General features: G+C 55.2%; 2 protein-coding genes across 2 annotated transcripts in view; both read left to right on the top strand.

Annotated features, from left to right (window-relative positions):
* RORC (RAR related orphan receptor C) overlaps positions 1-3,471 on the top strand; it is an 11,644-nt gene extending 8,173 nt beyond the window's left edge. The window contains exons 7-8 of the mRNA XM_039841007.1: positions 112-221; positions 3,034-3,471. Of these exons, the coding sequence (XP_039696941.1) occupies positions 112-221; positions 3,034-3,195 (272 nt within the window). The 3' untranslated portion in view covers positions 3,196-3,471. The remainder of the gene's footprint in view (positions 1-111; positions 222-3,033) is intronic.
* A 1,976-nt stretch (positions 3,472-5,447) lies between these two features.
* On the top strand, positions 5,448-10,015 carry LINGO4 (leucine rich repeat and Ig domain containing 4). The gene is given in 3 exon segments (XM_039841636.1): positions 5,448-6,563; positions 7,615-7,883; positions 7,886-10,015. Coding segments are annotated over 2 exon segments (1,779 nt in total). The 5' UTR covers positions 5,448-6,563; positions 7,615-7,627; the 3' UTR covers positions 9,409-10,015.
* The last annotated feature ends 4,969 nt before the right edge of the window (positions 10,016-14,984 follow it).

The raw sequence follows: 14,984 nt of genomic DNA, 5'->3' as shown, positions 1-14,984 counted from the left end.
GGCGGAAGACCTCATCCAACCCAGACGTCCAAAAGGGGCCACGATTTTGGTGGAAGTCAACGTCCACGCTTTCTCTTGTTCTCACTGCCTTCCTGTCCCCTCCTCCTCCAGGCCGGCCGGGGCTCCAAGAGAAAAGGAAAGTAGAACAGCTGCAGTACAACCTGGAGCTGGCTTTTCACCATCATCTCTGCAGGACGCATCGCCAAGGCATCCTGGCAAAGGTAGGCGCCGTCCCGGGGGTGGAAGAGGCCGGGCCCGGCACCAGAGCTGTGACGTCTGGGCTCGCGAGGCCTGGGGTCTGTGGGTACAGGGGAGGAAGTACCGCGTTGCGTCGGAGAGCTCGCAACAGCACAGGAATAGTCACTTCTGTTTGTGGAAAGAGGAAAGAGAGAGCCTGGACTTGGGAGGGGCCTTCGGGGAGCGATTCCCTTTAAGATAGACAATTGTTCCCCAGCACCTGGCACAAGGCGCTGTGGCGTGGAAAGATACAGGGACGTGTCCTTGTTCCCACCAAGAGTCTTCAGTCTGGTGGGAAGAGACGCGCGTGCCAATAGCTCTAAGCAGAGCAGAATGCGAGACGTGGCATAATAGTAAAGCCGTTAACTAGGGGATGTCGCAGACGTGCCCCCCTGTGCTCAGGAGCCTCCGTCGGGAGGACAGGCATTCATCTCCTCCTGGAGCGATGAGGAGACCTGGTGACTTATCCAAGTTTACAACATTGGCGAGTGAAGCGTGCAGGATCTAGCCCCAGGGCTCCATGTCACGCATCCCTGTTCCCGACACTGTGCTATGAGATACTGGAGAACACGTAGGAGAGCATGGAACAGGACTGAACATAATCTGGGGGGAAAGGAGGGAATCGTAGCCGCTTCTTAGAGAAGGCGGCGTCTAAACCAGGCCATGAAGTAGGTAAGATTTTAACAGACATTTGTGGGGGCAGGGCAGGCATTTCATTCGGGCTTAGGGCGCCATCGGAGCAAAAATAAGGAGGCGGAATCGTGCATCTGTGGAGAAGAGAGTTCAGGCGCACTTTGACCGAAGTGCGAGATCAGGAGAGATCGGCGGCGCCTGGGACGTGGCAGAAGACGAGCTGGAAAATTAGGTCAGGGAGCAAATCAGAGAGGACTTTCAATGACATATTAAAGGGTGAAGGCTTTATTTCTAGGCAATAGCAAGCCCCAAGGGCTAGAGGAATGATATCATCAGAGCTATTATTTAGGCAATTTAATTTGGAACCGGTGTAAAGGAGTCACTTATGTAAGCACTCAAGCCACGGGCCCTTGGTATGTGCCAGACACAGTGCTGAGTGCTGAGGATACAGCAGTGACTTAAATAATGGTCTCTGCCTTGACGAGCTCCGGGTCTGGTGGGAGACATCAGGAGGAGAGAGACTAGAACCAGGGAGGGCCGTGGGGACGCAAATCTGCTTAGATCCCCACCTTCAGAAAGCATCGCCTCCCACTGTCCACACACACGCGCGCGCACGCACGCACACGCGCACACACGCACGCACGCCCTCCAGCTACCAGTTCTCACCCCGCCCCACCCCCGTCTGTCCTGCCACACGGCACTGTCCTCAGTCCGCCTGTGGCTGCCCCTCACGCTGAGAATCAAAGCTAGAGTCTGAGTCACACAGCCAGGCCCTGCCCTCTCCCCCAGCCACGCCGGCCACGCCGGCCTCCTCGCTCTTCCTGGAACACGTCACACACAGCTGCATGTCTGGGCTTTTGTACCTGCCGTTCCAGCTGCTGGAAGCTTCTTCCCCCAGTTTGCCAAATGCCTCGCTCCACCCTTTCATTCTGGAGAGATTTTCCCAGACCGCCCCGTACGAAAAGCCCTCCGCCCCCAACCATCCTTTATGGTTCTTTAAAGAAATTCTGACATATATTTGCTTATTTTCTGGCTCCCTCTTTAGAATATATATTTAATAAAGAGATTTTATTTTATTTTATTCACTGGTGTACCACCACAGCCCATCCCAGTGCCTAGCTGAGTAAGGGTCTTTCCTGTGGGCTTCCCGCTATGTGGCCCTTACACCCCATTTTAAGGAAATGAGTAAATTCTCAACAAATTTTTGTGGAGGAAGGAAGGAAGGAAGGAAGGTAGGAAGGAAGGAAGGAAGGAAGGAAGGAAGGAAGGAAGGAAGGAAGGAAGGAAGGAAGGAAAGAAGACGGATCTGAAGGAAAGAAGGAAGGAAGGAAGGAAGGAAGGACGCTATTGCAATAGTTTGGACAAACTCGAACTAAAGCAATAGAAATGAAAAGAAGACAGATTCAAAGAGAAGACGCCGCCTGCTCTTCCCTGCCTGCCCCTTCCCTGAGACACTGAGCCGGGGAGAAGTGGGGTGGCCGGTAAGAGGTGTAGTTAAGGCTCACTTAGGAAAAAACGCGGAAGATAGATGGCTTTCTCAGCCTTCCTCTAGGAAGGTCTCCCGCTCTGTCTCCTCACGGCCTCTGGGCCGCCGGCGGTGTTGGGCACCAGCTGGGAAACTGTTTAGTTCAAACAAACAGTTATTGAGTATTTGCCACGGGATGGGGGGGACTCCACCTAAGGAGCTTAAACCTAGAGTGGGAAGGCAGACAAACTGGGTCATTTCCTTAAAATGGGGTGTAAGGGCCACATAGCGGGAAGCCCACAGGAAAGACCCTTAATCCAGGGGGTAGTCAGAGAAACATTGTTGGAGAAGGTGTCACTAGCTAAGCAAAGAATGGGAAAGGCATTCCAGGTGACGGGGACATCGACAAAGGCAAAAAGGCGGGGGACAGAACATAACCCAGAGAGTCACAGAATTTCACATCAGAGCATGAAGTGTGATGGAGGGTCACAAACAGTGTTCAAGTTAGGAGTAGTGGGAAGGTGATTGGGGTTCGCCCTGACACACACCTGCTCCGGCGGGGTCTGGCCCGTCCACAAGTGCCCAGGGCACAGAGAGAAACCGAGAAGGGGAACCCCGGCCCAGGGAGGACGGAGGAGCTCGGGGCTCTGGGGAGAGCGCTGAAGGGCCCCCCTCCTTCCCCGCTGACCCGCCTCCAGCTGCCGCCCAAGGGGAAGCTCCGGAGCCTGTGCAGCCAGCACGTGGAGAAGCTGCAGACCTTCCAGCACCTGCACCCCATCGTGGTCCAGGCCGCCTTCCCCCCGCTCTACAAGGAGCTCTTCAGCACTGAAATTGAGTCGCCCGAGGGACTGTCCCAGTGACCTGGAAGAGGGGCTTCTTCCCCAGAGCCTGCCGCGCCCCCACCCGCACCCTCCCGCCCTCAGCCTTTGCCTTTCCCATAACCCCCTCCCCCGGAGGGTGGTCCCTGCCCGTCCTGTGGGACCGAGCAAATGCTGAGACCAGTTTCCTGCCACCGGCCTGCCTGGCAGTGGGCCAAGGGCCAGAGTGTGGGGACGAGGACCGGCACCTCTGGCCTCAGCTTTGTTCTGGCCCCTTTCCCTTGCCTTGTCACCCCAGGTTCTGGAGGCCTTGGCGGGGGGGGGCGGGTGACAGAAGGACCTCAAGGAGGACCAAGCTATCTTCAGGACAACAGGGGGATCCAGGACACCCTGGACGAATGGAACTCAACTCTGGGCTCAGAAGCTAAGAACCAGTCTTTGAAATACCTCATCGCATTTCCCTGTGGGCTTCGGCCGGGGAAGAAGCACCAAGCTCAGAGACCGGTGGCCGGAGCCCAGAAGGGCTGCACGTAACGTGAACCTGCATCTTCAGATGTCCTGCCTTCCTCTTCCTGCCCGCTCAGCAAGGAAATGGTTGGACACCCTGCCCTTTTCCTGGGGTCAGAACAAAAAAAAAACTGCATCCATGGAGGGTGAGGGGCTGGGGATGATATTTTTATGGGATTTGGGTATAGGATAAGGTACAATGAAAGGTGAGACCATCATACAGAGTTAGAACTCAGACCTCTATGTGTATTTTACAAACAGACGTTAGGGGTTAGCACCAGCCGGATCAGAGACACAAGTCCACATGCAGGTGGACCACACACTCACTCAAACTATGACGCAGCTCTGGAGACAGACGCCTCTGATCTGACACGATCTGTCTTCCTTGAGGTTGTGGCTCAGAGGAGTTTAGTGGCCTCAGGAAGAGCGCCAGCCCTGAGGGAGCCCAAGAGCATTTCCCTGTGCCCCGTCCACCAACCTCAGACCTGGGGTGCTCCAGGCTCTGTCCGGGCTCGGCTTTCTCCTATCACAAGAAACCACGAGAGAAGCGGAGATGGCTGGACGCTGGTCAGAGGCCAGGGACAGACTCTCGGAGGACTGTCTGGGCCCCGCCCCCCCGGCCCTGCTCTTATTACAAGGAGAGGACGCCTCCGCCACCCAGCAGCTGGGTACCACCGACACCAGCAGGCAGTTTTTCTCCAGCCCTGACCTTCCCCAGGGCTCGTCCTGGCTTTGTAAAGAGCTGTGAGCCCCCCCTCCGCTGAGGGAGAAACAGCAGGTGATAGGAGGGGTTAGCCGGGGAAACCTAAACCCCGACTTGTGCCATTCTTTATAAAAGGATCTTAAAGGCCAGAGGTGTGTGTGTGTGTCGGGGAGCGGGGGAGCCTTAAGTAGATTACCTACATGCCGCCCTGCAGTAGCGCTGTGGGGGGGGGGTTCAGGGGACCCTGGTCTCCAGCCCGGCCACCATCAGTGTTGCAGGGACTCTAGCTCCCACTCCAAGCATCCCCCTGCTGAGGCTTGGGGTCCGAGCCTCAGGGACCCCCATCGAAGGAGCTTCAAACTCGACTCCCTGGTGGATGCTCTGGGCTGAGAACTTTGCCCACAAATGGTACCCACAGGAGACGTTTAGACAGAGAGGTCGCACAGGGTTGCCCTGCACCTGCCAGACTAAATGACAGCCCCAAGGCAGGTGCTCGGCCCGGGGGGTCCAGAGCCCGAAGGACCCTTCCGAGCTGCCCAGCTGCTTCTGCAGCGGCCGGGAGCCTGGGGGCCACAGAGCCGCCCGCGCCCCTCCCTCTCTGCACGCTGGAGTGCCGCCCGCTGCAGCCTCCCTGGCTGCTTTATTTATTTATTTTGCACCAACAGGGTTGCTGCAGACTCATTCTCGCCTGGTTTAAAAAGAGAGAGAGAGGAAAAAAAAAAACGGAGAAACGCTTTCTGGCTCTTTTCTCTACCTTGGTCTTGGCAGCAGCAGCAGCAGGGCAGCTGGCGGTGGTGAGGCGGGGGGGCAGTGGGAGTGAAGCACTGGGAGGTGCAGGCGAGTGACCTCCCGAATGGGACAGGCCCCCAACCCCGGACAGGTCAGCCAACTTGATGCACCGCCCTCACATCTCGATGGCGCCCCCCATGCCTGTCCCCGGCTGCAGTGGCCCCCCTTCTCTGTCATGCTCCCCTGGAGTCAGGCCAACCAGTGTGCCAGTTGTGGTCGAGGCTAGAGGTCTGTGACAAACCCCGCCCCAGCCAGTTGTCAGTCCCAGCCTGGGCGCGATGGAAAAGTAAAGATGTCCCAAGCGGCCCTGGGGTAAGACTGCAGAAGACCTCCCTCCATCTCCCAGTGCTCCCCCTACCTCTGGGAAGGGCCCCCCTCCCCCGCCCTGCAATCAGCATGGCTATTCCAGAAATCTTTCCTCCAAGAGCCCCCTCCCCACGCGGGTCCCCATGCCTCAATCGGGCCTGCTCCAAAGAAGACACCCAGGTTCAAATGCGTCTTTGGACTGCCACAGAGAGCCAGGAAGAAGACAGTACTCTATTCCTTGAGGGGACAATGCCCCAGACCCTAACCCACTTAAGGAGAGAGAGAAGGGGTTCTGACAGCTATCTCTTCCTGCAGAGTGGCCAGAAGCCAGTCCTGTAGCCATGGAGATTGGCAAGGGAAGTCTGTAATTCAATTAGCCACCTTATAAAGAAAAGGGGTCGGCCCCCTGCTCCCCCAGCCCCTGGCCCAGCAGGCTGTGGGGACTAAGAGGGAACTCGCAGCAGTGGGGAGCAGGGAAGCTGGGCTACACGCTTGGCTGCACTTTTGCTGGATGCAGAGCCAGGATGAGCAGGAACTGCAGTGGCAGAGAGAAAGGGCCCGTTGTCACTGTCGGGGTCCGTGTCGGGTGGACTTCCCAGGCATGCACAGGGACAACAAGAGTGGCCGGGACAGTTGTCTGCCTGGTGAACTCGCAGCATGCCACAGATACCTGTTAGGTTGGGATGGGGACGAGCGGGGATGGTCGGCAGCCTCTGCCCACCCCGTGCCACCCTTTCTCATGCCTCAGCCTCAGAACAGCGTCCTACGTCCCTCGGCTGTTGTGGCCTCTTTCTTCAGCTTCCCAACTACTGCAGTCCCCTGAAGTAGCTACAGGATAGCGGCCACCACGACCCCGCTAGAGGAGGGTGTGGACGGGGAAGGAAAGGGGAAGAAGTCACACCATGTCCCAAACTGCCTCTCCTCAGCTCCACGTGGCAGGTAATGGGGCACATGAGGGCCCAGGAAGCCGGAAGCCTGCACCCCAAAGCTGATCAGAACCTGCAGCTAGAAAGAAAGGCAGGCACCTTCCCTTCATGTGGCCATTCCTCACCAATCCCAGGGCCGCCCCGCCCTCCCTGGGGGTCCCTGGTTGGTCTTGAACAGGGTGAGTCAAGGGCCCAAACCACCTGCGGGACCCTTCTCCTCCATCGCTTAGGCCAGTGTCCAGTGGTCAGTGGTCACTGTCTTCCTGAGGCTGCCCAGGCCCCTGGCATGCAGAAACCCACTTTAAGTCAACAGCCTGTGCCCAGAGATCTGCTGTGCCAGCCACGGGGTCCCTACCGCTTCCCACCCACCACGTCCGGTCAGGTGCTGTTCCTCAGCACCTGTCTATGCCTCCCGGCTTACGATCGGGCAGCTGAAGCCAAAGGGGACAAGACAGTTCCCTCGGATTCACACGCTGGACTTGAATCAAAACACCACGGAGGAGGGACATAAGAGCAGTTAAGTCTGAGGACCAAGCAACAGAACCCCAAGCTTGGGCATCTCTCAGGTCCCTCACGCACCCCAGTGTCATCCATCGGGGAGGAGGGTTTGCCCTTGGGGTTCCTGTGGGAGATTCAAGTGGCCCTGTGTCCTGAGCCACGGCTAATGTGCAGCTTGGCCGTTTTCCACGAGCGCTCTGGGGAGATTGAATCTTGCTGGTCCAGGGCCTCGGGCCCTGTGCCAGGCCAGAGCTGGCCAGAGAGGCGGTAAGCGGAGGCCGGGGGCAGAGCTAAGGCCCGCACAGTTCCAGCCTTGGGAGACCGGCTCGAGGTGAGGCCTCCACCCTGCTAGCCTTCGACAAAGCTATGGGTAGATAATATGGGAGAGACGGACAGAACAGAGCTTGGGGAGAGCAGATTTCAGGGAGAAGGGACCCGAGTATCCTTGGATCTCACAGATACAGAGAAAAACCGGTTACAGGGAGACCAGCCCAGAGTTACTTCCTGCTGCTTCCGGTCCCAGTCCCATAAAACTTCCCCATGGCCGGCCGGGTCCCTGAGCTAGTAGCACTTGGCCTGTTAGCCGGGGCCAGGCGGGAGGACAGGAGAGGGTCTGCAAAGAGGAGCCCCAGGGGGCCCCAGGGAAGAGGCACTGGGGTTCCTCCTGGGTCTGCGCCCCACTTGCTGGCTGAGCCGACTTCCCAACAAGGACCATGTCACCATCTGTTCCAGGACTGAAGAGGGGATGGCCACGGCCACAACTCCAAAGCAAGCCTGGCACCCGTGGCGACCCCTCCTTATCCTGCTGCTCCTGCTGGGAGGGAGCGCGGGCAGCTGCCCGCCCGCGTGTGACTGCACCTCCCAGCCCCGGGCCGTGCTCTGCGCCCACCGGCGGCTGGAGGCTGTGCCTGGGGGACTCCCGCCGGACACGGAGCTCCTGGACCTGAGTGGGAACCGCCTATGGGGGCTTCAGCGGGGGATGCTCTCCCGTCTGGGCTTGCTCCGGAACTGGACCTCAGCGACAACCAGCTGTCGGCCCTGGAGCCCGGGGCCTTCCTTGGCCTGCAAAGCCTGCTCACCCTGAGGCTGCAGGGCAACCGGCTGCGAATTCTGGGGCCCGGGGTGTTCTCCGGCCTGTCCGCCCTCACGCTGCTGGACCTCCGCCTCAACCAGATCGTCCTCTTCCTCGACGGAGCTTTTGGGGAGCTGGGCAGCCTCCAGCAGCTGGAGGTTGGGGACAACCACCTGGTGTTTGTGGCTCCGGGGGCCTTTGCAGGGCTGGCCAAGCTGAGGTCCCTCACCCTGGAGCGCTGCAACCTCAGCACAGTGCCTGGCCGGGCCCTGGCCCGGCTCCCAGAACTGGGGGCCCTTCGGCTTCGAGACCTGGACATTGGGAGGCTGCCGGCGGGGGCGCTCCGGGGGCTGGGGCAGCTCCAGGAGCTGGAGATCTACCGCTGGCCTGCCCTGGAGGCCCTGGAGCCAGGGAGCCTGGCCGGGCTCAACCTCAGCAGCCTGGCCATCACCTGCTGCAACCTGAGCGCGGTGCCCTTCCAGGCGCTGCACCACCTGAGCTTCCTGAGGGTCCTGGACCTCTCTCAGAACCCCATCTCGGCCATCCCGGCCCGGAGGCTCAGCCCCCTGGTGCGGCTCCAGGAGCTCCGCCTGTCGGGGGCGTGCCTCACGTCCATCGCTGCCCACGCCTTCCACGGCTTGACCGCCTTCCACCTCCTGGACGTGGCGGATAACGCCCTGCAGACGTTGGAGGAAACGGCCTTCCCTTCTCCGGACAAACTGGTCACCCTGAGGCTGTCCGGCAACCCCCTGACCTGTGACTGCCGCCTCCTCTGGCTGCTCCGGCTCCGCGGCCGCCTGGACTTCGGCTCGTCTGCCCCTGCGTGCGCCGGCCCCCAGCATGTCCAAGGGAAGAGCCTCAGGGACTTCTCGGACATCCTCCCCCCGGGCCACTTCACTTGCCAGCCGGCCCTGATCCGAAAGTCCGGGCCAAGATGGGTCATCGCAGAGGAGGGGGGACGTGCTATCTTCTCCTGCTCTGGGGATGGGGACCCAGCCCCCACAGTCTCTTGGATGAGGCCTCAGGGGGCTCGGCTGGGAAGGGCTGGGAGAGTAAGGGTCCTAGAGGACGGGACGCTGGAGATCCGCTCAGTGCAGCTACGGGACAGAGGGCCCTATGTCTGCGTGGTCAGCAACGTCGCTGGGAATGACTCCCTGAGGACCTGGCTGGAAGTAATCCAAGTTGAGCCACCAAATGGCACTCTCTCTGACCCCAACGTCACCACGCCAGGGGGCCCGGGGCCTTTCTTCCTGGACAGCAGAGGCGTGGCGATGGTGCTGGCGGTGGGCTTCCTCCCCTTCCTCACTTCCGTGACCCTCTGCTTCGGCCTCATTGCCCTCTGGAGCAAGAGCAAAGGCCGGGTCAAGCATCACATGACCTTCGACTTTGTGGCTCCTCGGCCCTCAGGGGATAAGAAGTCTGGGGGGAACCGGGTCACCGCCAAGCTCTTCTGACCCTTCCCTCCACACCAGGGACCCAGCCACGCCAGCTTCGGGCGTCAAAGGGACGGGAAGGAAATAAGGCTGCTTGGACGGGAACCAGGTCCCAAGCGGCCTCAGCCTCCCACACCTGCCTGCACCCAGCCCATTAAGGGGGCCTGATAGAAGGTCGGCCTCGTGCTTCTGCAGTCTCAATGCCATTGTCATCTCTTCCCTGAGGGTCCCAGGGAGCTGGGACTAGACGCTGTAGCCAGCCCAGGCCTCCCCTGCCACACACAGAGCAGGAAATAGGACCAGGGCTCTGTCTGCTCATCTAACCACCAGGCTTTCTTCACACATGTGCCAACCACAGCTATGAGGTCACTTCTGAGGGAAGGGCCACTTGCTTCTCAGAGACTCTGCTCCTCACCCAGGGGGTCTCTCTCTCTTTTCTGCTCCATCCCCTTTGCCCGCACAAGGAACTGGGGTCAAGGACCTCAGCCCGTGGGGAAGAGGACGTGAGTGGGCTGGGAAGGGCAGCTCCACACTGGCGCTGCGTCCCCGTGAGTCCTCGCCACCTGCTTCTGCGTCACATCATTAAACCTGCTGCCCAGCGGCCGTGACAGGGGCAGCCCAAACTAAACATGATTTCTGCAGTTTTCTTTACTTCAGACCTTTTCTGCCCCTTATTTCTGTCACATCTCCCCCTTCTGATCCCAATGGCCTCGCCTGAATCTAACAAACGGGTTTATGCAAAAGGGGACCGGCTCACTTCAGTGCCAACCCTGTCCGCACGCTCCGCGCGTCTGGGGCGGAGAAGCGAGCCTCGGAGGCCTTCAGAGGATCGCTCCGCAGAAACCGCGGCCCAGGACCCCCGGCTCTGCCCCTTCTTTCTCCTTCTTGGGGGGCTCTCCCCCACCATCCCTGTGTCCCCGTGCCCTTGAAGGGAAGCGCGAGGGGAACCTCCGTGCTCAGTGCAGCCCCCGCGGGAAGCCGACTCTGGAGGGAGGTCACCTCGGACGCCCGGCGCAGCGTCGGGGGGTGCAGGCTGCCTCAAAGCGGGGCGGGAGAGGAGCTGCTGGGAGCTCGAGGGACAGCGGCCGAGCACCCTCCATCGGAAGGGGAGGGGTGAAGGGAGGGGAAAGAGCTTCGAGGAGGGGCGGAGGAGGGCCGAGTCACGTGGCTCAGGGAAGCCCCGCGGCAGCATCGGCGCAGCGTCCTCGCCCACTCCTCACCCCACATCACGCAAGCATCGCGAGCTTCCTCGCTGAGTCCTGCTGCTTTCGTCCCTGCTCTGAGGAGACCACGCATTACTGTCCCTAACAGGTGAGAGGAGCCGGCGCCACGAGGTCGCAGCCGGACTTCACCGCCAGGCTGGGCCGGCTCCTCGGCCAGCAGAGGTGGGAAGATGGGGGTGGGGCCAGGGTGAGCGTGAGAACCCGCGGTTTGGGAGTGAGGCTGGAGAATCCGACAGTCCTGAGAAACGGGTATCCCTGGGCCTCCGACCCCCCTCCCACCTGCACGCACAGTTCCCTCCCTCCTTTCGCGTCCCAACGAGGTTCCCGCCCCCGGGCAGAGCCTTCTCCCTCCGCCCCAAATTCTCCACCAGCAGCCTATTAGGCTGGGCCTTTGGGTCAGGTGCTAGCTGTTCTCACTCTAGCTGTCCCGTCCGCAGTGCAGGGAAGGCTGGAAGCCAGCACTGCTCTTAGAGAAATCTCGGGGAGGCCCCCTGAGGCAGAGGGGAACAGATGACACAGATGACGATGGTGTGTTGTCTAGAGCCAAGACGCTGCCGCCTGAGTCCCAGTCTCCAGGGCGGCAGTGCCCAATAGAAACAGAATGCGAGTCCCATATGGAAGTTCAAATTTTCTAGTATCACATTAAAAAAAGAGAAATGTACAATTACATTTGATACTACATTTTATTTAATCCAATGTACTCAAACTATTATCTCGACATGTTATCAATATAAAAATTAGTAATGAAATATTTTACATTATTTTTTGTATTAGGTCTTTGCTATCCAGTGTATATTTTACACTTCCAGCACATTCCCATTCGATCACTAAATTTTCACCACAAATGTCTAATCTGTATTTAAGGTTTCATAATATTCAGTTTAAAAAAAAAAAAGCAAAGTCGATTTACACACCCAAGCTGTTCCGAACATTAAAGCTTTTCCGATAACTAAATCAAGAATCGGTTTTTCACACTTAATTAAAATTAAATAAATTTCAAATTCCACTTCCAGGTCATACTGGCCACCTTTCAATTGCTCGATGGCCACATGTGGCCAGTGGCTACTATAGCGACCGCACGGCTCTGGGTGCTACAACTCCGGGCATAGACTGGGGCCTCCTTGGCAGAGGTGGGCAGAGCACCCCCGAGGCAGCACACTCGCTCTCGGAGACATGCCCGTGGCGCTACCCCCGCTACTACCCTATTCTCTTTACACAGCCTTTCCAGAATACCTTCGAGAGGTGAAGCCCGTTAATACAGCAAGGTTACTCTGACGAGCACCTCCACAGTCTGTGCGATCATCGGCCAGCCATTCTGCACCTGGCCCGTCCGGGAAGGCTGCCCTTAGCTCAAGTGTGACTGTACAGGCTGGCGTGTGTGTGTTAATAAGTGTGTGGATGCAACAGGTGTGCATGTGAGTGCACGTGCAGGAATGTCATGGTCCCCATCTTCGCTGCCATCTGTGGCGCTCCCCTCAGGGTGGGACAGAGGTGGAGAGAGGAGAAAAATAACATTTATTGAGGGCCTTATGTCAGTGGCTTTATCTTTTTCTTATTCATCTTCACATCAGTTCTGTAAGATAGGGAGGGCTGATGGAACTAAAGGTCATATAAATGAAGTAACTTGCTCAAGTACACAGAGCTAGTCAGTGAGGGAGCTGCACTTGGACCCAGGGCTGTCTGGCTCAGAACCTAATGCCACCAGCTCTAGTCACTCCCCCAGGGCCTCTCAGATGTAGGACCTAGCCCTTGAGAAAGGTAAAATCCACGGGTGATCCACCCCACCCGCTCTGAACAACTCTTTTCGGGGCCTGGGGTCAGTTGTTAATCCTCACCTTCCTTCGGTAACTCCAACACACCTGACTCAGGAGGCTTAGGGTGGGTTTGTTTTTATTCTTTCGTCTCAGTCTCCTCCCCATTGTCCTTGCTGCCTCTGCCCCAAGGACCAGCAGAAAGCGGCAGAAATTCCAGGAATCGGTTGGACGGAACTGAAATGCCTGGTTGCCAGCGACAGACCCTCTCGTGGTTAAAAACAGAGGCTTGAGACTTCCTAGGTCCTTTTCTGGGTTCCAATCTCAACAACCTCTCAGGATACAGAGAGGCTGCTCAGGATCCCTAGTGTGGAGAAACATACCTGAGCCGTTTCAGATTCAAAGAGAATTTGACTCTGCCCACCTTCTGCCAACCCCAGCTTGAAATCATCTCACCTAAAACTATCTCTTCTACTCCCCAGCCTCTCTCCCAACCAATTAGAAGTCACCCCTCCTTCAAAAGATTTTCCAGGAAAAGTGATTACACCTGGCTTTTCACTGCTCTGATTAAGAAGTTCCTCCTGTGGTTTCATTTTTAATTTTTAATTCCTCTTTTTTGGACTTGCCCTTATTTCCTCTCCCACTGGAGCTAAAAGACGATGGATGGGCCCATAAAGTAGGTCTGTGCTTTTCATAGAAGCAGACTGGCATTCTTCATTGGATCTCAACTACTCTTACCCTTTTAAAGGTAAAAATAGCTATAGCAATTAAGGCACTCAAATACCTAGGGATAATCTTAAATATGTAAATTTAAATGACAAAAACTTTAAAACGCTAATCATGGGACATCAATGACTTAACGCTAATCATGGGACATCAATGTATATAGGAAGATTCTATATTATAAATAGAGTAATTCTCCCTTGGGGAATCTAAAGATATGTGATTCCAATCAAAATAGCATTAATAGTAAACGAAGTCAACTGTGGTATATTCCCACAACGTACCACCACACACTAATGAGAATGACAGCCTAAACTATGCACAACATGGCTGAATCTCACAAAAATTATGTTGAACAGGAGAAGCCAGACACAAAAGAGTAAATACTGTATAATTCCTTTATATAAAATACAAGAGCGAGCAAAACTAGTTTCTGCTATTAGGAGTCGGCAGAGTGGCTACTTGACAGGAGCGAGGACTAGGAGGGGGACACAGGGTGGCTTCAGGTGAGCTGTAATGTTCTGTTTCTTAATCTAAGTGCTGGTTACACAAACGTGTTCCACTTGTGAAAATTCACTGACATGTACGCTTTTCGTTTGTGCACTGTATGTATACAGTATAAATTTTTTTAAATTGTAAAAAAAAAAAAGTACATCAATTTTAAAAACCAGTATTGTACTAGAACATGAATAAAGAGATCAATGGGACATGAACAACCCAGAAAGAGACCAAAACACATATGGCGAGGTGAGTCTTATAAAGGTAGCATTCAAAAATGATGGAGGAAATATAGGTTATTTGATAAGTAGGATCGGATAAAACAAAATAAAATTCTATTTCTAGCTCACATCTTTACAGCAAAATAAATTCCAGGTGAACCCAATAATTAAATATACAAAAAGAAACTATAAAAGTATTTATGGAAAACAGGACAATTTTTTTTTAAATAATCTGAGGTAATAGGAGGCTTCTCCAAATATGATATGAAACTCAGAAGTTATCAAAGAAAAGGCTCACGGATTTGACTACATAAAAATAAAAAATATTTGCATAGCAAAAGAGTCACCATAAACAAAGTAAAAAGGCATAGGACGAACCGAGAAAAGAAAAAAATATTTTTAACTCATACACAAAGAGCAAGTATTAAGACCCGATAACCAATAAAAATATGAACAAAGTATATGAACAATTTACAGAAAAATTAAATACAACTGCCACTTAAAACAAAGATACTCAACCTTGTAAAAGAAATGAAAATGAAAATTACAATGATACCGGTTACACTATCGGATTGTAAAAAATCAAGGTTTGATAACATACTGTATAAACATGTTGATTGGAGAGAGAATATTTGTAAAACTTTCATGGAAAGCAACTTCTAAGGGTTTTATATTTCACAAAAAAAAAAAAAACGCACACACTTCTATGACCTAGTATTTGCAGTCCTGAGTATTCATCATACAGATGTGCAAGAGACAAATGAAATCTACTTGGGTATCAATATAATGTTCAAGGATGACTGAATACATTTTAATATGTCCTTCGAGCTTACTATGAAACTTACTATGAAGCAATATGTACTGCTATGAAAAGACACTAGACTGACTATCCAAAAGGAAACTGCAAAATAGTACGCATGTTATCATCGTCTGGGTAAAAATATATAACACAGGCATGTTTACTGAGTCCCTGAGGCATCTCCTTAGTTGACAAAGATACTATCTTGCGTTCATTCAACAAACATTCACTGAGTGCTCGCCATGCGCCAGGCACTGTGAGAGAAGCTAGTGCGGAAGATCCGCGCATTAAAAGGAGCGCCCCACCCCTGGTCCCCAGGGTGAGCCCCTCGTGCGGGGTGGGGGTGGGGCGAGGAGGGGCGCAGAGACCCGCTCGCGAGGCG

The sequence above is a fragment of the Pteropus medius genome, unplaced genomic scaffold (genome assembly GCF_902729225.1).
Source record: "Pteropus medius unplaced genomic scaffold, Ma_sr-lr_union100, whole genome shotgun sequence".
Lineage (NCBI taxonomy): Eukaryota > Metazoa > Chordata > Mammalia > Chiroptera > Pteropodidae > Pteropus > Pteropus medius.
This window is presented reverse-complemented; position numbering and strand designations above follow the sequence as displayed.